At 32.6% G+C, this 25,349-nt stretch overlaps 1 protein-coding gene and 1 non-coding gene across 5 annotated transcripts in view; one reads left to right on the top strand and one right to left on the bottom strand.

Annotated features, from left to right (window-relative positions):
• Positions 1–638: 638 nt before the first annotated feature.
• Positions 639–721, top strand: TRNAL-UAA (transfer RNA leucine (anticodon UAA)). The gene has a single exon. It is a non-coding gene; the product is annotated as a tRNA-Leu (tRNA).
• A 1,104-nt stretch (positions 722–1,825) lies between these two features.
• LOC143255696 (hexokinase type 2-like) overlaps positions 1,826–25,349 on the bottom strand; it is a 42,881-nt gene continuing 19,357 nt past the window's right edge. Inside the window, exons 1-10 of one of the 4 annotated variants that reach the window (XM_076511760.1) lie at positions 18,524–19,286; positions 16,703–16,865; positions 13,895–14,034; positions 12,341–12,556; positions 12,090–12,189; positions 9,458–9,650; positions 7,112–7,267; positions 4,764–4,903; positions 4,476–4,612; positions 1,826–4,233 (exon numbers count right to left, since the gene is read on the bottom strand). In XM_076511760.1, coding sequence (XP_076367875.1) covers positions 4,153–4,233; positions 4,476–4,612; positions 4,764–4,903; positions 7,112–7,267; positions 9,458–9,650; positions 12,090–12,189; positions 12,341–12,556; positions 13,895–14,034; positions 16,703–16,865; positions 18,524–18,541 — 1,344 coding nt within the window. In that variant the 5' untranslated portion in view covers positions 18,542–19,286 and the 3' untranslated portion in view covers positions 1,826–4,152. Of the gene's footprint in view, positions 4,234–4,475; positions 4,613–4,763; positions 4,904–7,111; positions 7,268–9,457; positions 9,717–12,089; positions 12,190–12,340; positions 12,557–13,894; positions 14,035–16,702; positions 16,866–18,523; positions 19,287–25,349 lie in introns of those variants that run through there. The other 3 variants (XM_076511757.1, XM_076511756.1, XM_076511759.1) reach the window with 3 other exon arrangements.

The raw sequence follows: 25,349 nt of genomic DNA, 5'->3' as shown, positions 1-25,349 counted from the left end.
GCTGAAAGGGCGAGCATGTTTGGTGCGATGGGGATTCGAACCCGCGACCCTTAGATTACTAGTCGAACGCCTTAACCCACCTGGCCATGCCGAGCCGTTAGACTTGTCATACATTACAGAGTTAGGCCGGTTTCAAATAATTCGAATGGATAGATCTTTGTTTTGTTTTCACCAAATATAACAATGGAGCGATAAGAAAAAAAATCAACCTAATTTGCCTTCACTTACTTTTGTTTTTTTCTATCTATCTATCTCCAAAACGTATACCCTACCAAAATTTGAGTTGATTTTTTGGTTGTTTGTTTTTTACATCAGATAGCCTTAATGTACTTCGGAGGAGGACAGCGGTACATTTAAGTTTTTACAACGCAAAAAATATGAGAGGTTTAAGTATGATTTTTTTTTCAGATTTTGAAACTTATTACCTAGAACTCTGGTACATGATAAACCTTATCATGTGAAATTTAATTGAAATAGAACATGGAGTATTTAGGGGAAAAAATGGGGCGAGATATCATAAGTGCATATGTTTGTTTTTCTTTTGCGTCGGGTACATTAATTAAAAACTTTTTTTGAAATATAGCAGTACAATATCTATATAAATATAATAATACTATCTGTTGTCTGTCTGTGTAATCGCCAGGATGGCCGAGTGGTTAAGGCGCTAGATTTAAGATCTAGTCTTCGTAAGAAGGCGTGGGTTCGAACCCCACTCCTGGCATTGTTGTAATAAAATTGCCACCCGCTAGTATAGCGGTATGTCTCCCGATTTACAACCCTGAAATCAGGGGTTAAATTCCCCTCGGTGGGCTCAGCAGATATCCCAATGTGGCTTTGCTATAAGAAAACACACAAACACACTGTCCGTGTAACTACTTCGCATGGTTTGGCTGGATGTTCAACAAAATTGGCTTAAAAACAAACAAAATGCAAAATACAAAACTGATATTTATCTTCCCGTAAATCCAATAAACTTCCAAACCAAATCTGACGAAGATTCATTTGGAGATCTTTTGTAGGCGTTTCTTACTATTAATTTGGTATAGAGGTTTGTTGGGTCCATGCAGAGATGCATACAGGTTGCGGTTTTGTGTTTTGCAGTTTTTTATGGACATCTTTGCGTTTTCTTTAATTACATATTAATGACGCAATTTTACTTGTCTGAAGAAAACCTTTCATTAATCATAAATTTACATAACTTCAGTCCAAGGGATGGGTACTCCAGTTAGTGTAAGAATAAAATTTCAAGGCATGTGGAGTTGGACTACAGAGGACTACCCCCCTTCCCCTAACGAAAACAAAGGTAAAAGACAAACAAAAATTCTTTCTTCATGATTTAACTGTATTTGCATGTCTATGAATCGGTTTAACATAAATTTTCACGTTATCCCTTACAGTCATCAGTGCATGAGTAACAAAAGTCCTTATAAAGAGTCACCTAAAATGTAAGCATATTAGTATCCTTAGAATCTTTATTGATCACTTTGTATTCAGAAGCAAAACATCTGTGGTTCGTGTAATTTCTAAGCTATTGGCGCAGATAGTAGTAAACTTGCATGGTTAATAATAATTCATAAGAAACTGCTTCTCAGAGACTCCATCTGGAAAAATTAGCAAGGAATGTTTTAAAAAAACAAACCGCATTTAGTAAACGAGGATGTATCGATTCTGATGCAAATCGATTAATATTAATCCCTTAGATAGAAACAACGCTATTTCATTCTGATTAATAAACATATAGATCGTACAAGTGTTTTATTACTTTAAAGGTATTGTGAGTATGGAATTACATATAAATTCTTTTAAAGAAACATTCAGTGCAACCTTTTTTTGTTTTTTCATGTTTATTGAAACATTTAAACATTTCTATATTAATAACAATTCAAAAGTCACTCGAGACTCTCGTAAATATATTTTTAGAATCAGTATTTTTGATTTCTACTGAAGTTCGTAACGTAATATAAAGTTTGGATTGATTTATAAACTAACATCAAATACTGTAAAATATGCTGCTAAGCTTCGGAGATTTTATATCTGTAAAACTTCAGACAAACGTGGCTGGTAACTTAGTTTCACTGTTCTTCCGAAACACGTGCATTTTAGAAGTATATGGAAGCTCCCATAGCTGAATTGTTTACCACACATATAGCTACATATTTCACTTTGCTTTTGCTATATTTATTCGTTCGATTTTCGCTACTTATTTCCAGGTTTCGACATTTATCTATTAGCCCATTCATTTTTCCTTCAGCACCATTCATGTTGCCAATATGTATATTTATTGATTACAAAATTATTTAGAGTTTACATTCTAAACAAGTCTGTATATTTAAAAACTGAAACAAACAGTAAAACAGGTTCATAAAGTTACGAACTGAACAATATCAAAATAAAGTTCTGGAATTAAACCAGATTACAACGTTTTATTACAATTAATTAAGATAAAAAAAAACACTATTTTTATTACAGATATTCTGATAGTATCATATAGTGGAAACTTGATGATTTGACTATTTTATTACTAACTATTGTATTATTATTATTTCTTGTATTTCTAATCAGTTCAATATATTTTCCTGAAATCTATAACACATTTACAAAATATGATGATTAAAATAACCTTAGGAACATTGGTTCTTTTATGAACTTAAATCATTGTCTGTGGATTTTTTCTTCAACACTGTAACGAAACCAGTAATCGCCAGCGTAATACTGATATACAGTTTCATTATATTTGATTAACTAAAATTTGTATTTTCTGCAGTCATTATTAGAGTTTATTTCAAGTAGCTGGTTGTAACTTAACAAGTAAAGTACAACTGTCTTAACTGGTCCCCAAAAATAAAATTAATTTATTTCCTAATATTATTTAGTGGTTAAGAATTCAGTTTAGAATATAAACTATTCAAAATTATTTCAAGTATTCACAACCTGAAGCAGGGGTGTAAGAGGAAAATTAAAAGTAGGGAGAGTCCAAGACCAGCATTCACTTGTTTGTCCTGAGAGTACTTTCATTCCCCTGTTTTTCCTGATAGTACTTTCATTCCACTGTTTGTCCTGAGAGTACTTTTATTTCCCTGTTTGTCCTGAGAGTACTTTCATTCTCCTGTTTGTCCTGAGAGTACTTTCATTCCCCTGTTTGTCCTGAAAGTACTTTCATTTCACTGTTTGTCCTGAGAGTACTTTCATTCCCCTGTTTGTTCTGAGAGTACTTTCATTCCCCTGTTTGTCTTGAGAGTACTTTCATTTTCCTGTTTGTCCTGAGAGTACTATCCTTAACTTTGATTTATTTTTATTGGCACAGGTTGAAAAGTGGTGGGGAGCCATCATTTCCTACGTCACCATAAATAAAAACTAGTGTTTGAAAACCACTGTACAAATCAACAGGTATAGAAAAAGAAAGAAAACCTAAAAATAAAAATTGTATTTTTAAGTATTAAAATAATGTAGGTACAATGCTGAAATTTAGTTCAATTAATACTTCTAACATTACAAAAGGCATTTGTTAAGGGCATTCTTAATTACTATGCATTTTGAGTTTCAATAACGCCCAGTAATTTCTAAATCAGAAAAGGATGTATTTTAAGCACAACCTATTTATATTTTTTACTTTTTAGTATAGAATAAGGTTTTACGTCTAAAGAAACCACTTGAATTATACATAAGAAAAGTTAGTAAACATATCATAAAACACCTCTAAAATTAGAAAACAACAAATATAGTGTCTGTAAAATTTGTAACCTGAAACACTATTTTCTGTTTGAAACCAAATTCTAACCTAAAACACATTTTTAAACAGCCTAACACACTCTAGTTAATTAACTTTTCACCCATGATTCTTGTCTCAAAATATTGTTTCTAATCACTGTTTATTTGCAAGGCAACAGACATATTTATAATGAACTTGTTTAGATTCCTCAAATCATTGTTGTTGCCACAAATCTCAAGTAACAACTCTGTGATAAGTGAGTAGCCCTTATTCGGAGGTAAAGAGCGCAAAAGCCAGACCAAGATGATTTTATTTCAGTGGTGATTTGAAATTAAAGCTTTAACAGTATTTTTTTCTGGAAAAGTTAACAATGGTATATCCCCTGAGACCCCACATTTGTGTTTTGTACAATGATATAGAAAAAGAATCCCCTCTCTCAACCCTTAATTTCTTGTTCTCACAGCGACTGCTGCTACAAGCGCCGCTCCTCGACCACTTCCGTCTTCAGACAACATCAGATCAAACTGAAACAGAATAAATTATTTTTGTTCAAATTAATTTTAACTATACCGATATTTCATATTCGAGGCTGAGTTAATACTAACTATTTTTTGACTTTCAGTTCTTAACAAAAACATTTTTAAAACATTATTTTTTTCAGTTAATAATTTAATAATATTAATACTTTCACATTAACAGTTCTTTCGGTGACAAACCAAAAATTAACGATTTTTGATATTCGTAGAACTGTTCCCTGAACACTAACCTTGTGGTCTGGGGCAGTAAGTTCAGAGATCTTTTTCTCCATTAGATCATGAAAGTGTGGATGGTATCTGTAGACAGAACCATCAACTCCCACTGTGGTGTGAGGCCTCTTGATGCGATTAAGAATGCAAGCTACAGCTGAATCAGAAAAAAAAAATTGAATTGACAATTACAGACCTTAATCGGGTTGTTTAGTAAGAGACTATCGTAATACTACAGTACATTAATAAATATGAACTATAACGATATACTTTGAAGCTTCACAGAATATTGTTTGCAAAATACTTACCAGCAGATACCAAGAAAGCAGCTCGTGTAGAAAACCGAGCACACACCAATTTCAAGTTCTCACAATCTTCCTGTGTAGCATGTTCCAGATTCATTTCTCTTAACACCTTGCGAGTCTCGTCAAACACGTGTTTATGATCACTGCAACGTTAAAAAGGAAGAAAAAAATTCCATATGAAACAGAAAATAGTAACATAGCAGTGGTGTAGACAGGTTTAAATTTGGATTACGCGAAGGGGTGAAGGGACTCTGGTGTGGTCAAAAGGCTTAATTAGGGAAGGTTTTGAAATTTGAACCAGAAATTGTGAATTCTGATAACCCTTTTTCTTCTTCAGCATATATTCTATAACAGCTTAACAGTAGAATCTACATAAAATATTTCATAGGTTTCAGCTAGAATGTTTTAATTAATAGAAATTAGGTTACACATTTCTCTTGACTGAATTAACATTGCCATCGACTCCTAAGTGAAAATTAATATTTTATTAAAAGGAGGCTGCACACTTTTAAAACACTACCATGTGGTTAGAAAACTCTAGTTCAAAATTTGTATTTTAAAATAAATAATTCTTGAATTTCGCACAAATCTACACGAGGGCTATTATCTGTGATAGTCGTTCCTAATTTAGCAGTGTAAGACTAGAGGGAAGGCAGCTAGTCATCACCACCCACTGCCATCTGTTGGGCTACTCTTTTACCAACGAACAGTGAGATTGATCGTACTTACAACTCTCCTATGGCTAAAAGGGCTAGCATGTTTGGTGTGACGGGGATTCGAACCCGCGACCCACAGATTATGAGTCGAGTATCTTAACCACCTGGACATGCCGGACGCCATTACCCCTTGAAATTAGCTTTCTCACAGATATTTAGTGTTCCTTTATAAGGCTTAAGCAAAGGGTGAAAGAATTATAACAATAAGAAAAAGTATAATGAATATAATATTATAATTAAAAAAAAGAATTTGGTTAGTTTTATTTATTTTTGAGCATTTGTAAGGTACATAATTTATACATGGACTGTGTTATATGTTTGTACATTTGGAAAGTATATTCATCTAAATTAGATTATTTATGTTTGGTTGAAAGGCACTATTTGTATTTGTATTGTTATAGATTTTTAATTAAACAATTCCTGAAGATTTACCTTTGAAATCACTAAGGCGGCAGAATAAATTAATAAAAAAAGGAAGGAAGTCTCATATTCCAATGTTTTTCTCATTTGTATGCATAAATAAAATTATTAATGCTTTGGTTAAATATATATATATAATATTTATTATATATGACATCAGTGTTCCTTTAATGATATTCAAATATGGGATGTAATAAAGAAGCAATATTTAGAGGAAGTAGTTAACTCCATTTGTAATGTATCAGAACCGAAACCGAGGTTTGAAACCTGGATATATTTTAGTTTAGAATGATTTTGTGATTTTTATATTTTATTATTTACCGTGTTATATACAAATCAGTATTTATATTACACAATATTTTGTAGTTCTTATTATTTAACACGTAATTATAAGCAGAATACTTTTTGAAGTACATACATTATTTGGAATTCTACAGCAATTAAACATTGTGCTTAGCTACATTCCCTTAAAATAAGTTTCAAGGTGAAATGATATACGATACCAACAAGTTCAAAGCTTGTTTGTTTTTGAATTTCGCACAAAGCTACTCGAGGGCTATCTGTGCTAGCCGTCCCTAATTTAGCAGTGTAAGACCAGAGGGAAGGCAGCTAGTCATCACCACCTACCGCCAACTCTTGGGCTACTCTTTTACCAACGAATAGTGGGATTGACCGTCACTTTATAACGCCCCCACGGCTGAAAGGGCGAGCATGTTTGGCGCGACGGGGATGCGAACCTGCGACCCTCAGATTAAGAGTCGCCCGCCTTAACACGCATGGCCATGCCGGACCAAGTTCAAAGCAGTGAGTATTTATAAACTTGTGATCTTTATTATCCCAATTGATATAGAATTGGTTTTCATATCTTATTGCTCTTAGCAAGAGCTATAGTGATTTCTCGTGTTTCCACTACTTTTGCAAAAATAAAAACATGAAAAAGTATTGTTGCATACCGATAAATAAATAGATTACTAGAATAAGTAACCTGTTTTGTGAGGTTTGTTTCCTTAGTAAAGTGACCCCCCTTTGGTGGCCCAATAGTAAGCTTAAGGACTTATAATGTTGAAGCTCCCAATCCGATCCTTGAATAGATAAATAAGTTATTGCGCATCTTTGCGATTTACAAGAAGTAAAACAGCTTTAATGGCCAGAAACAAAACCACATCATTTTTACTTAAAACCGAAAAAAGAATGAACGTGTCAATAAGTACTCACCTTTCAATCATTGAGACATATTTTGTACTGAACGCATACATTTCATAAAGTTTCTGTGAACCTTTTCCACCAAAGAGAAGTCCTTCTTCTGTCAGATGCACTAAACAGCGACGGACCAGTTCTCCCATGTACATTCCAGAAATCATCTTCTCAAACCTGAGCAGAGCAAAGCTGCTAGTTTAATTGTGGCGCTAACAATTTAATTCTTTATAAAGTGAAAAGCAATTGCAGAAAAAATGAATCACACGTAGTAAAAGAGTGTTTGTTTGTATTTTTCTTGTAGCAAAGCCACATGGGGTGATCTGATGTGTCCACCGAGAGGGATCTAATCCCTGATTTTAGCGTTGTAAATCCGAAGACTTACCGCTGTTCCAGCAAGGGACGTGAAAAAGTGTCAGTCACAAAATAACAAAGTTTACACAATATTGTTTGTTTGTTGAATTTCGCGCCAAGCTACACGAGGATTATCTGCGCTAGCCGTCCCTAATTTAGCAGTGTAAGACTAGAGGGAAGGCAGCTAGTCATCACCACCCACCGCTAACTCTTGGGCTACTCTTTTACCAACGAATGGTGGGATTGACCGACACATTATAACGCCCCCACGGCTAAAAGGGCGAGCATGTTTGGTGTGACGGCGATTCGAACCCGCGACCCTCGGATTACGAGTCGAACGCCTTAAGCCACCTGGCCATGCCGGGTCTTTACACAATATTAAGATATACAATTTTATATTTTCCAGTAAAAGCACAAATATTAACCATAATTAACACTGGATTTTACATTAATGAAATTGCTGAAAAGCATTTCTCGTTTTAAAGAATTACGAGACGAATTTAAAGGTGCCACTTAATGTTATGAACTTGAAAGAAAAATATAGTTAAAATATTTGTAATCACTCTGAAAATTTAGAGGAACTAATTCAGTAAATACTTGGGCTTTAGTTCATAAAAGAAATCCGGTTAGTGTAACGTACAGTATATGAGTAAGAAATCCAGTAGGGAGTAGTGATTGTGTATCTTACTGTATGATACACCATGGGTACGTCTCTAAGTTTGTGTGTGTTAATATCCATCACCCAAAACTGGCCGACTCAATTACCATAAGTTTTGGCTTAGTAAACTGAAAACTGTCCGACGATATTTCATGGTTTTTGCTCGAGAAGATGAATGAAAAGAGCACATTTCCTCTTTTTTGTTTATAGTACTTAATAAATGAATCAGAGTATGCAATTAGCATCTAATGTGGTCATTCCACATGTGATATGAAAAGAAAAAGGAAGGGAACATTGTATTTTATATAATTTTTTGAGTATCCTCAGCTCGAACACAAAAAGGAAGAGGAAACATCTAACACCATAACTCAAAATGAAACTTAATAAACATTAGATACTATGAATCAGAAAGAAATGCAGTGAGCAGCGTGTACTTTATCAGTATAATCTGTTTTCCAACATAGAGGCTATTTGATTATACTGCACAACATTTTTTTTTGAAAACTTTTGCTTCCTGAAAAGTTTTTGCTGATTGTGACAGATACCCGGTGGGTATGCACAAATATAGTTTTGGTTTTGCTTCATCACGTAGGAACTCTGAGAAATAGACAGTTAACTGTTTACCGGCAATAACGTATTTAATTGCGTTTATGTTCCTAATACGCTATTACGTTCAACATAATTAAAAGTGTTTTGCTTCTGATTTTCGTTTGTATTCAATATCTGATGCATCACATTGCAGTGTCCAACAGTAGTCAGCAAGCATTGACGGATTCCAGTTGCCCTGATATCGTTTTTCCATTGTAGCAATGTCCTGGTGAAACTGAAGATTTCGATGAAACAATACGTGATGGACAAATTTGGATGTGATTTTTGTGATCAGCAGCCAAACATCTATAAGGAACACCTAACAGTGTTCAAGAAGCAAAAACTTTGTTGTGCAGTGTTATTATAGTTTCTTGAATTTTTCAACATATTTTATTTATTGAGATGTATTTTTTTATATTTAATACACACAGCACAGATAACGTTCAAAAAACATTAAAATAATAAAATAAAATAACTGACTTTTAACACATACAGATAGAGGTTGAATCTAACACACTCATTACTAATATTTTTTTTAAAAATGTGATTTAAAATGTTTTTATCCTATGGACTTTTTAGTATCACGACTCACAAAAAATATATTAGTAGTTATCACACGAAATAGTAGTATATTTGTAATTAAGATACGACATTAATTGATGGTTATTATTTGGTATAATACTCGGGTGTTCGTAGCTATACATACATCATGCGCTTATTTCTAGTTCATATAAAAGGCGCCAAAAACTACTGTTTAGATAACTTACAGGTGTTCTCCTGGGTTAAGTGAGTTTTCGTCGACTTCTCTGTCATAGCGTGTTCGGACAAAATCCAGACAACAGTTATCTCCGAACGCTCCCCACTCGGTGTTGATTACCACTTGTCGGGGATCCTCGTAATCTCCATCCCATAGTTCTACGTTTTCCAGTTTCTCCACGTAACAAGAATTGGTTCCTGTTCCTGAAATAACAGAGTCAACTGGCAAGTTGGATACCTTCTCCACATAACAGGCATTGGTTCCTGTTCCTGCAGCAGAAGAAGAGAAAGAAACGCAGGCCCATGCAGTTAGTCAACACATCGAGCACAGGCCCAGCATGGCCACAGAATATCTGTTTTAGTATTATTACATTACCAGTTCTACAAACAACAAACAACTTTCTTTAAACATCTACTCGTCACAGCTATCTGTACAATATTACACATGAACAGAAATCTAACAAACGTTTACACACGATTCATATAATAAATAATTAACATTAAAATAATTTTTTAAATCATGCTAATTTCTTTCAACCATGCAGTTCCACTTATAAAAAATGTAATTCAAATGCATAAAACATACAAGCAAAATGCAACATCAAATATACATGTTTCCAGAACATGAGGTTTTTAGTAATGATGCGAGAGTAATTGGTTTCGAACGAAAAATATTGAATCACAATTGAATGACAAGACACACACACTGTCGAGCTTCTTAATTTCGGTGTTGAATTCAATATTTCATGCATTTGTTTAAGTTCATAAAGAAAAGCCTTGGAAATTAGAGTTTTCTAGGTTACAAATGCTTACTAGTGAAAACTTATGTATTTGTTTTCAATCTAAACACTGTTAACCAAATTAAATATACAATAGAGTTTACAGTTGGTTGGTAATAAAAATCAATCATAGGACGTGAGTTACCATTCGCAGACAAATCAGAAATGCTTATTATGTTATACGACAACACTTAGTTACAATTGTGCAAACGGTAGACGATTGGTTCAATCAAATACTCACTAGGTGGTACTGCAGTTAAGGAACCATTTCTCCAAAAAAAGGTCATGAAAGTAGAAAGTCCAGAAAAAAAATAGAAAAAGAAACATGTTTACTACAAAAGTTTACAGTTATAGGACCAGGTGTATCGATCAATTGTAAAGTAAAGAATGGATCAACAATAGTACATGAATACAAACTGTTCCCCGCTAGTACAGCGGTATGTCTTCCGATTTACAACGCTAAAATCGGCGCTTCGATTCCCCTCGGTGGGCTTAGCAGATAGTCTGATGTGGCTTTGCTCTAAGAAAACACATACATACAATCTAGTATTACAATAGAAGATAGTCCTATATAAGCGTAAAGTCTGGAACAACACCGTGTTAGTGCATATAACTAACTATTTGTACGTATAACAACTGGTCTAATATTTGTAACAAAAATCGCATTATACTGCGGTTTTTTTTATTTTCTCTCTCTCTTTTTGTTACATTTCTCTTAACTTGTACACTGTAGAATTTGGATCACAAATGTGATTAAATGGCTTTTTTAATGTATCTTTCACAAGTCCCTCTCCAGGGGAACCTTTGCTTCAATATCAGAACTCGTCAGCTGCGCTGGACAATAGTCGAGAGATAAAACGTTTATTCGCTGCTTGCATGCGCAGTGCAGAAAACTTAAGCTTTAAAATTTTAAATGCTGAAAGCTGTCATTGAAACTATAGAATTATATAGCAGTACTTTATTCAACGATATTGACATACAGCATTCGACATGGTATCAGTATGTATACGTTCAGTACCGTTTTAAATTCAGACCCAGCTTGTATTATGCACCTACTATAGCAAGCTTCTAAACTCATTTATGGACTTAAACTTCGAATATAATTATATTAATTAAGAGTTTCTAAACAACGTTAAACCATGTATTTATTCTCGGCAAGTTTTTGGCTTCTATTTGGCTTCCTTGGTCACGAATTGTATATTGAACATTATCCAGAATTTTTGTTTATAATTTCAAGTTTTTTTGGACGGCGTTCTCTATTACAGCTTCTTAATAAAGGTCTAAATTCGAAACATTGGAGAATTAAATTTTGGTTTCACCTTAAGTAAAACAACAACAAATTGTTTAAAATATGTTAAAATAGTTATGTGCTACACCATTGATAAAAACTAAATTAACCCAAATCGCGAAAATGAAATAAAAGAGAGCAATTTAAACTTGTATAAGTTACGGAATGTAGTATAAAATAAATATCCGTTCGTCTAAAATATCAGACCTTGTATAGTTATCTAACTATCCAATACGTTTAGTTCTAACAAAATAAATATTTACTTTGAGGAAACATAGATGGCACAAGGCAAGTACAACAAAGCCTATATCAGTATAAAAATTTTTGTTTGTTCTGTAGTTAAGCACAAAGCTATACAATAGACTATCTGTGCTTTACCCACCACGGATATTGAAACCCTGTTTCTAGCATTGTAAGGTCTCAGACATATCGCTGTGCTACTTGGGGGGTCATAAAAATCAGATATCACAATAACATAAAGCAAATAAAGAATCTCCTTCCATACATATTTGAAAATAGAGTATATGAATGGACGCTGTGTAAATTGAAATTCCTGTTAATTATTTATTTACTTACCAATAATTAATCCAATACGACATTCTTTGTTTTTGTGAGCACAAGACATAAGAGTTCCTGTAGTATCGTTAACAATTGCAACAACATCAATTTCCATGTCCTGCAAAAATATCAGTTACAAAAGACGTAAAAAAAACAAGAACAAATCATTTTGCTATTAGTTATTTCATAAGAAGTTTAAAATATATATTGAGCTGTATTTTTTTACAGTTATTAGTTCTATATTTCAGTAGAGATAAATAGTTATTTACACCACGTTTATTGACAGCTTCCCTCAAGAGTTGCACTACATCCTCGCCTTCTACCCCGGAACATTTGAAGCCCTTGGTCCAAGTCACAAGGCGTGCGCTTGTTAGGCCTTCTTGTTTGCACGGAAAACTGAATGTAAATCCCAGTGGAAGTTTCTGACCTTTGATTCCTTGGTACTCAAGAAATTTTGAAAGACATTCAGCAATATGATCGAAAAGCTACAAACAAAAATGGGTGAAATTAATCATAAACAAATAAGAGAAGTTACGAGAGAGAGAAATAACATGACCCACAATATTAGTTTAATAATACCGTGGATGAATCACGATGACTACGAGCCAGCTTTATAAAATGTATAAACTTTTACATTGAAATATCTCGTTCTTATAATTACATATCCATACAAAAACAATTGTTTACGAATCAATGTTTTCTATGATATTTATGATTATATGAAATAGAAATCTTGGCATTTAGCTTTTCTTTATTTGATTATTCGCATTCCACAGGCATTTAAAAAATAATATTTTACAAGAAAGATTTTGTTTGTTTTTGAATTTCGCGCCAAGCTACACGAGGACTATCTGCGCTAGCCGTCCCTAATTTAGCAGTGTAAGACTAGAGGGAAGGCAGCTAGTCATCACCACCCACCGCTAACTCTTGGGCTACTCTTTTACCAACGAATGGTGGGATTGACCGACACATTATAACGCCCCCACGGTGAAAGGGCGAGCATGTTTGATGCAACCGGGATTCGAATCCGCGACTCTCAGATTTCGAGTTGAGCGCCTTAACCCACCTGGCCATGCCAGGCCTTACAAGAAAGAATCCTCAATATCTGTTGAACTTGAAATTATTTTAGGCAAGATTGATGTAAATTAAATTATGAGATTTTAGGTGTAGTGAAGTACATCAGTCGAAAGTGTTTGATCTTCTGAGTCCAAAATTGTAGTAGGACCTCAAATTGGTCAAGAAATGACGAGGTTATAAGCTAAAAGTTTGTACCTGAAAATCCCATAGCCACTTTATGAGCGACTATGCCACAGCTAAGAAGCAAAATAATGTCACGAGAGTATGAAGATAACTTTTTTTTGTTTATAGAAAATTTATAAAAGACATTTCATAATTTTACTCTGTCAGCGAAATTTTTGTTTTTCGTTACTTTAGTCATATTAAATATCTTGTAAGAAAAGTGAAATGAAAATAAGCTTAGGATTTTGGATAAAAATCGAAAATGCTTATTTTACTTAAAGCCTAGAAATTAATATTTGTGCACAGTTCCGTGAATAATTCAGTCAACCTGGGAAATGATGAAGGATCTTAGTTTTAAGATAAGGTATTTAAATTATCTAATGAAAAGTGGCCTAAGATATATTTAGAACTTCATATAAAAGAGAGTGAAATGGATTCTCGTAGTGGCTAAGAAAAACGAGAACAAAAGTTAACAACACATTTCTTTATTTGTAATACATGTATATAAGTTTTAAATGAGTTTATTAATCTCAAGACATTGTTTTTCAGCTTTGTGATAATTTTAAGCTGTAATGCCTTTTTACCTGAGTTCCTGTACCAATCATTATTTTTTCAGGAATTTCAAAGACTTCATTTTCCATGTGGAAATCGTCTCCATCCAGGTCAATCAGTAAGACACGAAAGTTAGTACCTCCAAGATCAAGAGCCAAAAACTTACCCTTCTCTAAGGAAGATGAAATACAATGTTATATTAAAAACTCTTGCAATTAAAAACTATAAATGTATATACAATGTGCGTTACTTAATGTATTGTTGAAAATAACTTCTGAAAAATGACCAGTGAATTGAAGTATCGGCATAGTTTTCTGCTACGACTACAGCATTGTTCACTATTTACATAGGTCATTTTTAAATTTTAAAATAATGTACACTCGAAAAATGTTAGCATAGAATTTAAATAACACCAGCAAAATTTGCGTTTATTACCTCAATCGTATTGAAATATTTTGTAAGTAGTACAATGAATATAGAAGATAAGAGAATGAAATTAACGTCTAGAAATAAATGCTTGCGCACAGTTTACTCGATGCTAAGATATTAATTTGTTTAATCAATTGAATAACGATAAAAAAACCAACTTAGAAACATAAATTTGTTGGGAATGCCCAACCAGTGTTTAGAGTGCCTGAACTATGAATACGAATAGCCCAATAGTTGGTGTTTGATACTGTTGAATAACTGTCTTCCATCTAGTTTGTCAATTTAACAAATTACTCCAAGTTAAATATTTGCACGTGTTGCCCTCTAGTAGCGTATGTACAAATTTATATTTAAAAATCTTTGGAAGACCTATTTTCAGAAAGTGTTGGGGTTTTGGGGTTTCTTTAATTTTTGGTTTATTTCTTACTTTATTGTTGAGTACGTTGAAAGAGTTGAGAAAGATTATTTAGATGTATTAATAAGTTTTGCAGCGATATTGTTGTTGCTGATGACAAAGTTAGAACTGGGATTCTACTATAGCAAGTTGATGACATGGAAGAAATCCAACAAATATGTTAAAGGTTAACTGCATCATCATGATGATGATCCTAGAAAGCCAAGAGAGAATCCTCAATAGCCAAGACATTTGAAATTCTTTTAGGCAAGATTAGAGTGAATTAATTTATGAGACGTTAGACACGGCCAAATACATTAGTCAAAAGGGTTTGATCTCCTGAGTCGAAAGCTATAATTATATGTCAAATCGGTCAACCAAGAAAAAAACAGAGCCATGCTAAGAGCTGCTATGTCGCAGCTAAAGATAACGTAATTAATGTTATAACAAAATAACTTTAACAAAGAAAAATTGGTGTTCAAATATTTGACATTGGCCTTAGAAGCAATTTTTAAACTGGAAATATCCATTTTCTGATTATTGCACGATATATGTATGTCTGTTCATCTGCTGTGGTCTTAAATCACACAAAAAAAGGAGTTGTCATTTTTACTTATCTGAACCGAGATATTTAACATTTATTGACTATAGGACATTGTATCCCATAGTGTGATGCTACTGACCTACGTCTCTAAAATATTCAGATAGAAAACCTGATTATTCAACCATCTTAAATCCTAATTATTTGTTACAAACTAAGTTAGTGTTATAAATTAATGTCCCACTTCACTTCTTTCCAGTCTCTGTTTTTTATCACATATAATATAATGTAACAGCTCAAGATAAAGTTTATTATAGCAGTTCAAAATTTCTTTCGTCACAAAACAGAATTTCTAATAAGGACAAGAAAAATTTTGACTGTATGCGATAAAAAAGTATGTTCAAAATCTGTTTAAAAAACGATAAATTTGAAATTAAAGAAATCAGTTTTGAACAAAATTTGGTGTTATTTCATAAGATGTTATTAAATTTATGACAAATTTTATACTTTATATAACGCTTACTTACAAAACTTACGGTGAATTGAAATTTATGGTATATGATAGTATTATCACTAAACTGACTCTTTGAGCATTCGCAGGCTTGGATGTTGATTGGAAGGTTTTGTATACATATGTACGCAAGTAATTCTTTAACAGTTCGTATACTAGATGGATGTTTTAAAGAGTAATTTTCAAAGGTCAAATGTAAACGTAAAAGGCAGAGTCAGATATGAACAATGAAGTTAAATAGTGCGATTAAAAACCAGACAAAGCCATGTTTTGTAATATTAACAAAACCTGTGTTTTTCTATAAAATAATACAAAACGTAAATATGAAATTGATGTGATGAATAAAGGGTTTTTATCCACTTGCTTGCAGTAGATTAGAGCTTTACATAAATAACTTAAATTAATTTAAAATTAAAACAAAAGATGTGTTTGTGTAATTACAACACAATATGATTTCCCGTACTTTTTATTTAACAAATTAAGATTACAAACTAAATATAGATCCTAGCGGAATTTTAATATTCAGTTTTCGTTAAAAGGAAAAGTTGCAATGGTTTAATTTTCGCCGATAATTAAAAAAAAAACACACAAAAACTTCATGACTACTGTATGTCGAAAACTGTATAACCACTGTGAAATCTAACAATAAAATATGAAGAAAATGTGATATAATTGTTGGACAACAGAAGGATATAACCGCCTAACAACAAGATGTAACATTATTGTAGAACATCGGAATGATCTAATTAATCTATTGTGATTTAATAAATGCTCAGTTATTGTTATAAAACAACAACAACTTAAAAACAAAAAAAACAACAAATCAACAAAACATTCTATTATTCATTGTTAAAACATTTGACTAGACCATTAAACACCAAGTCCTCTTCACAGCTTGAACTGTATTCTGATACTCCTTACCTCAGTTGTTAGTTTACGTGTAAGTATAACCTAACGTTACATACCAGATCCGTTAGGAATATCCCTGACGTAGGTTGGAAACATTTTTACAGATGCTTCATAATGAGTGTCTTTACCCAGCCCCTGGTTGAACTCATGCAAAAGCAAAGAGGAAATCTTTTCCAGCTGATCATTGAAAAGCACGAGTTCACGTGTGTTAGCCTCGACCTGGAATAACAAATAATTTGCTGTCAGCGCTTTCATAACGTCATAATCTGAGTAAAGTTTATTAGTATAAACATATATTTAGGTGAACTTCTACACCTAATTAGATAAAAACTGAGACAAGAACCTTATAAATAGAACAGTATCAGTTTGTTTTATTATTTTGAATTTCTTGCAAAGCTACACGAGGGCTATCTACTCTAGCCGTCCCAAATTTAGCAGTATAAGACTAGAGAGGAGGCAACTAGTTATCTTTTACCAACGAATAGTGGGATTGACCGTCACATTATAACGCTCCCACAGTTGAAAAGTCGAGCGTGTTTGGTGTGACAGGGATTCGAACTCGAGACCCTCATATCACGAGTCGAACGCCCCTAACCACTTGGCGATGCTAGGTCTTTTGGTATCAGCCTGTCTTAACAAAACATACGCATTATTAGAAACTGACAAATTTCGGACAGTTTCTAGACCATTGTGTTATTTTATTAAAATCAAAGTACTCTTTACCTCGTATTTTTACCATCATGATATTGACAAAATGATATGTGAGGAAAATTAAACAGAAAGTGAAGAAAGTTTTATGATTTTTACCGAAATCTCAGTTTTTGTTCTTTATTAGCGCAGAAGACGTTGAAATAGAAATATGGTGCGACACCTACAGAAACGATAGTGTTCTGTGTTCTCTTTTTAAATATTGGTTTGTTATAGCAAGATAGTTTAGTTGTTGATATTATAACCTGTAGCACGTTTCCCTGAAGAAAATAAACCACTTCATTATGATTATATATCGTTGTTTTTCAGTTTATTATTATATTAGCATAATATGCTTCCGCGCATAAATTAATATTATATATAGTATTTAATTAATATATTAATCTAAATTTCAATTATTTTCTTTGGTAAAAATATGCTTTTGCTTATATAAATTGATTCTTCATTTTTCTCTCGTTTTTGCACGCTCAGGTTTTAGATTTTTTTCAAATTGAACAAATTCAACAAAGATACTTCAACATTAATATACTTAAATTAACTAAACTGAATAGTCCAGTATTAAACGAGTTCAATGAACATTTTGGTAACATTCAATTATTTATGTAAGTTTCTAAGATTATAAGGAAATAGGGAAGTTAATGGAAAAACAAACTGTGGTCTGAAGGAACATATATACAACAAAAAGTTCGGAAACTATTAATAAATAACGCAGTTGCTTAGAAGCCACCCTTTCTCAAACTTTCCGGGTAAAAAACATTTTAAGATAAACAACATTTACTAAATTAAATTACATAATATTGCAATTTCTACTCATTGTGATCCCCAGCAAGACTTACGAATTATTCAGAAAACTTCCTTAAAAACCATGAAAGTTGTTTCTCTGTATCTTTCAGAACATATAATGACGTCAGAATGCTATATATTCTTGCACCAGTTTTTTTTAAAGTTAAATACACAGAGGTATGCACATGCAATGTCTTGTAATATAGTGTTCAAATGCCTCATAATTTTGTGTTCGTATTTTTAAACGGCTAATAAAACTGTATTTGATTAAAAAAATATTATTAAAATATTCTTTAACAACATGTAAAGATTCAGGTTGCTAAAAATGTAATAATACATACAAAATAAACATGAGGGAAGTTGCCATGTACATAACCTCTTATTACCTTTCTACATATCGTCATGCCTCCTTCGATATCTGGATTTACAGGAAAATGCTCCGAACACAGTATATATATATATGTATATTAGGTTGTTAAACGTAATTAAATGTTCTTCAAATCAATCTTTTACACTACTATTTCTCTTCCTTGGCTTTATATACATACACGCGAGACCGTAGTTACGTATGTGGTATCCGAGTTTACGGTGGGGCCAACAAGGGGTAGTTCCACTTGCTTCTAATGACGCAACAATATCCTTAGAGGTTGAGTAACCCCAGGCGTCTCGTTTTACAAGAGCTATAATCAAGTTTAACACTAACTGGAATTGATGATATTAAGGCAGAGAATCAGCGAATAATATTTCCTTATTGTGAGTTACCGCAATTGTTTATTATTTTTTTAAATACATCAAGTAAACAAAAGTTTTCAAATTGGTTTAAGCCAGTGATTTTGATATTAGCTCAAACCGCTAGAGGGCTTAAATAATCTTCTCTGGACGTAAGCCGGAATTTCCAAGTCACCCTTAATGTTTCCACATTTTGCAATAATGACTTGCTGATATGTTTCATTGGAAAAAAACTTTACGAAAACATGGCTCAGCCATGTTGTTTTTTTTTTCTCTCTTTCTCACATACGTCCTCTGACTGTAGATTTCAGAAACAAATCGTTACTAGTTCTCAAAATAATTTCAGTTTCTCACTTCCAAGAGCAGATAGTGTCAAGCTTGTCATAGTGCTGGAGAGCCTGAACAAGTTGCTCCAAGGGTAAGGAAACCAGCACAAACGGGTTGAAAACTTGTATAACTTTCCCACATAAGAAGAACAGTTGTGGCGCAGAAATAATGACGCTGTACTTAACGCAGTGTCAATAATATACAGGGTGGCCCATAAGTCCCTACCCATCCATGTATCTTATGTATCCAGTGTATTTGTGTGCTGTTTCTCATTCTCGCTGCATAATATTATGCGACGCCATGTTCTGTGAGACATTTTCCTCAACATAGCAGGGGTTATTGTTCCAAATGCCGCGGTAACAGTTGCCTTCAGTTCATCATTAGTATTATAACGCTGTTTAGACACAATATATGGTCCACCCTGTACATTACACTTTATCTGCGATACTTTTTATCAAATATCTTAAATAAATTGTAGGTTATATTAATTCTATTATTACTATTATACATTTGACTCTTCAGTTTTTCGTTAAACACGTGCCCTTCTCATTTGGTTATCTTACAAAGCATGTTGTTTATTGTTTTATTACTAAACAGGTTTTACCACTTCAACTACACCAGGTTTTAATAATTTCAATGGGCTTTGAAAGCAAAAACAGTGTTTATGTCTTGATGTTCCTTATATATATATATTCATATATATATATAATACATAATAATAAAAAATATATATTCATATATACATATAATACATAATATATATAATAATAGATATGAAAGTTAATTTCTTTACATATATCTTTTTTTTAGTTTATTTACAAATACAGATGTATTTTAACCTTTGGTGTATTTTTTGGTTTCGTGCTAATTATATCAATTCCAGGTAAATAGTTCTTCTACTATAGATAAAGTTTTTTTTTTACTTTAGACAATTTATTAATTGGCTGTAAATAGTTTACTTTTAAACTGTTTCTTCCTTTACAGTAGACACTTCATTTACTTATCGTAGAGAATTCGCTCATTTAATGTCAGCAGTTCATTAATCTAGTGTAGACATTTCACATTTTTAGACAGTTTGATACTTATAGTAAACATTATAGACATTTCACATTTTTAGACAGTTTGATACTTATAGTAAACATTATATCTATCTAATACATGTGTTATGAATGCATATGGGCAATAAATTATCCTGTTGTGATTTGTTGTTTTTTTTAATTAATTCAATTGATATCTTTTTTATTATATAACATGGAATCTGTAAAGCTCTGTGATATAACTTGCAATTTGATGATTATCTCATAAATCTTATTTTGTTTGGTGTTGATGCGTAATATTTTACTATATATCACAAACAAACACACCACATTCATTCCATCACTATATGAGACTTTTATTTATTCGTTTTGTTTTTCCAAATAGCACTGATGAACTGTGAATTTGGTCAAACTAGTTTGCTGCAGTGAGAGTAGTAATTACAGAATAGAATAGACCTACAGTTTAGTGTAGGACAATAGAACATTTTGCCATTCTTTACATTTTATGTGGCTAATTTTTCTACACCATTGAGATAATGTTTCACTGATCCCTGTTGACAACCGAGTGAGCCAGGGTGAGAATACTTATCATTCCTTAGAATTCCAAAATACTTGTACCAAGAGTATGTCATGAGGTTTCTGTTTGAATGAACATACTGATAAAATTCAGTGTCTGAAAAACTTTTGTGGTCTTAACTATACAGAAAGAAGCTAGCAAAGAGCTGTCATATGGTAGAAGAAATCAAAAACACAAATACACCTTGATAAAAACAGTGTTTTTATATATATTGAGTTTTGTTGTCGTGCCATGGCTTGAAAACATAAATAATTGTTAGTACAGCAGAGAATTCACATAGAAATTTTACATGATGCTGATTGGACCAATTGACGAACTGTTTCAGACTTGAAATACTTCACAAACACTGTCAAGTACACCATAGATCATGAGACAGAGACAGGTAGATTTCAAAATAGTAAAGGAAGAGGCAGAACAATTAAACTGAATGATACTGATGTTAAATATCTTCGTTTATACAGCCTTAGGGACAGAAGGAAAACTGACACTGATCTCAAGCATGATATAAACAACCATGTACTAAGTGACAAAAAAGTGTCCAGATATATAGTATGAAGAAGACTCAGCGAGAATAGAATATTTAGTCATGTAGCAGTTAAGAAACCTTTACTTCGATATTCAAATACTGTACATAGACTGGAATTGTCTAAAAAGTACAAAAACTGTATCGTTGATGATCGGTAAAGGGTGTTATGGATGGATGAGATTAAGTTTGAAATGTTTGGTTCAAAGCGTATGTCAGGCGAAAGAAAGGTGAAAGATACTTACTTCAAAGTGTAGCACCTACCACGACGCAGGGTGGAGACAGTATGATGGTTTGGGGATATTTTGCTACTGAGGCGACAGGAGATATTCGCAACATAGATGGAATAATGGACCAGCGCAAGTACCATCAAATATTGATCCGTCATGTTATACTCAGTGGTTTGCAAAGTATATGAAAAGGATTCTACAACCAAGAAGATAATGACAATCAATTATTTATCCAATGTATGTATAAATTACCTAGCTAAGAAAGAAGCTGCTGGAGCCATTCAACTGGCGCAATGACCCCACAAAGTTCTGATCTCAACCCAATTGAGCAGAAGTGGGATTCGATAAATCAGAAACTTGACAAATAAAAAGTTACATCCAAATAAACTTTATGGGAGTGTATTAGAGACGTTTGTAGTAAAAGACTAAAAGACAATTTATTAAATATGCTTTAACAATGCTTGAAATATTATCTGCAGTTATTAAAACAGACGGAGGATACAAAAAATATTAACTGTCTGTCGAACTCAAGTACTTCCACTGAAGTTCTGTTGCACTAAATATGATGATTCATACAATTTTGATGTTTCACATGCAATTTACCTTCCATTGTTCTTTTAAACTAGCCTGAAATCTAATTTTCGACTCCAAACACTTTTACATGGTACTTTATACTTTATCATCTCTTCACTAAAATTCATGTTTAGGTGAAGAAACGAAATTCACAAACAAATTCAAAAATTTTTCTATTACTTCAAATAATATCTACACTTCTAGAGTTGTTACACAGAAAGGATATTGAAGTTCAGCGATATGTTAACACTGTTCCTACAAGTAACATATATGAATGTATTTAAGTATACTAAAAGCATGGACTGAACTCATCAGTCAGACAGAGCATTTTAGGATACACAGTGTTATCAAATAACAACATTAATTAGGTGGAAATATATTCTTACTTCTCTTGGTTGTTATTTAGTGTCTTTTAAGGGTGCTAAAATCTTGCCAGCACTTACGATTGCAAGCACATTGGTTAGAAAAATACGCCAACCAGAGCAGAGTACAGACTGCATCACAGGTGTAGAAGTGTAGAGTCACGTGCTGTCTAGAGAATTAAACTATCTCCGAGATTTATCATAATATTAATGATGTATGCAGACTTCATACATCATTGATATTATGATATATGTAGACTTCATTAGAAAAGGATATATGAAAATGATGTATAACAGAAGGGATCTAGAGAAGACTGGAAAGAAATGCAAAAAATAATCTAGATTTGAAAGAAATTATAAAAAAAATAAAGGCGAAGAACTGGAGATGTATAAATGTGATTTCCTATACACTGATAAGACAAATGGTTCTGCAAAATACAGTTTATGGGTGTAGAATAAAATAAAGATAAACAGTAGAGTAAAAGAGCTAACACAAACGTAGATTTAAACACAAAATTCTTTATCAACAAACTTAGTGTTCTGTTACCAAAACTGTCCAGGATTTTTCTTCTCAGTTAGGATCAAAGAAGTAAAAATCAAGAGATAAAATCAAAATGCTGAACAATAGTAATGCTTGATTTGAATACCATGGCAAAAAACAAATTCGGTATCCCACAAGCCAATATCAGTTGTTTTTTTAATTTTGTGTAAAGCTACACGAGAGCTATCTGCGCTATCCGTCTCTAATTTAGCAGTGTAAGATTAAACGGAAGGCAGCTAGTCATTGCCACCCACCGCCAACGCTTGGGCTACTCTTTTACCAAAAAATATTGGGATCAACCTTCACATAATCAGTGATGTAGAGAAAACCCACTTGTAGAGAAATATATATGTAAAAACGGCTCGTTTGAGTTGAGAAAATATTTTACGTAGAGGAGCGAACAACGTTTCGACCTTCTTCGGTCATCGTCAGGGTCTTGACCTTCAGATTACGAGTCGAGCATTCTAACCACATGGACATGCCTGGCATATTCTACATTAGACCGGTAAAGGTTTCTGTAATTCCTGTTCGAAAAGGCTACCTTTCAAAAGGTCCTTACAGAAACACGAAAGTATAAACAAATGTTCCCGAATGTAGCCTTTAGTTATGTGATATAACTGGTATGTACACACGACCTTAAGAAAATCATTCAACGAGAGTATCATAACTATATCCAAAATCTGCATGGAAATTTAGAGCGATATTACGTGGATGTAGTTCAATAAAGATATATTGTGTATTAGCTGGGTGAAATGCATGGCTATTTTAATCAATTACTAAAGCAAAAATGGAAACTAAAGAATATAGAAAAATGAAAAATTAGAATTGAAAACTCACGAAATAAACAATAAGAAGTGTGGAATTAAAGAAACTTAAAGAAAAATAAGATATTTATGTGTATATATGTAGAGAGAGACAGAATACTGATGAATAATAAATCAGATGAAGGAAAGAGTGGAATACGAGAAATTAAAAGAGGGGCTATTAAAGATTATAAAAATGGACGAAAGTCAATAGAATGAAAAAGGGGTAGAAGAGGTTAAGGTTTTTAAGAGGACCCGTGTTGGGAATATTACATAAACAAATGTCCTCTTTATGTTACGTTTCATTCTATCGTCTTGTCCTGCGAAACAATTATTGTAACTATTCCTTCCTCTTTTGATTATACGTCTGAAAATTAATTTATTAAATGTGAGCCAATTTGATTACACAGTGCACATGTGTACAGTTATCCAGGCATAAACAAAACTAATACCTCTGTCCTAATGAGGCTTTTATTAAAATCATTTCGTGAGTTGTTTTCTGAAATTGTCATTGTAATTACCAAAAGTAAAATAGTGATCGACACGTAATTAAATGTCTTATTTCATTACAATTCAGAGTTTGAAATTTAATTTGGCTTAAAAAAGGAATCTATAATGTAGATTTACAACAAAGAGAGAGAGAGAAAGTAATAAGACGGACTCGGTTTCTTTTTTTGTGTGTGGAATGTAATTCTAATATTATTACACAGAATCAAAATTCTAATGCCTTATAATATCTTGTTATTGAATAAAGTATTATTATTACTGAAATGAGATGGTTCAATAACACGTTATTCCCGCTCTGAAAAGGAGTAGAGATATTTTTTCTCCATACTGAATGAGGTTTGTTTATATATGTTTTATGACAATAATAAAACATTATTGCATAAACAGTGGTAAGTTTACAAATCTGCAACACTAAAGTCCGTGGTCCGACGCCCAATTTGACTTTACTCTAACACACGCAAACAAACTTTGAAACATTATGGTAATATTCTGAGATTTCAGCCATGGGAACCTTTTATCTCTTACGAAATAAACGTATGAGCTGAAAGACTGGTTGCATCCTCTAGATTTTGTTTACAGCGAAAGACAATAATAAACAAATGAATTGAAATGGAATTCTTGGAGAAATGCTTTTACAGTAGTTAGGCAAAAGTCAGTATAATATTGCTGTAATAATGTTCCACAGGCTTGTGAATTTTAAACTTCGAAAAATTTGTTTTGGTATTAATAATGTTCATAATTACATAGATGTGTTGTTTTGGTATTAATAATGTTCATAATTACATAGATGTGTTGTTTTGGTATTAATAATGTTCATAATTCAGCTACAAAGATGTATAAAATAATTTCCCCTTTTTTTTTTCTATCACGTAAGAACGTTTTACAAATTGGGAAGAAAAACTCTTACTTACATTAAATTATTATTTTGTTTACCACAATGAACATTGATTATTATTATGTTTGTTAACAAAAATATAAACAAACTAAAAATAAAAGAACATTG

Source organism: Tachypleus tridentatus, chromosome 7 (genome assembly GCF_004210375.1).
Source record: "Tachypleus tridentatus isolate NWPU-2018 chromosome 7, ASM421037v1, whole genome shotgun sequence".
NCBI lineage: Eukaryota > Metazoa > Arthropoda > Merostomata > Xiphosura > Limulidae > Tachypleus > Tachypleus tridentatus.
The sequence above is the reverse complement of the archived record's forward strand: the minus strand, read 5'-3'. Positions and strand labels throughout refer to the sequence as shown.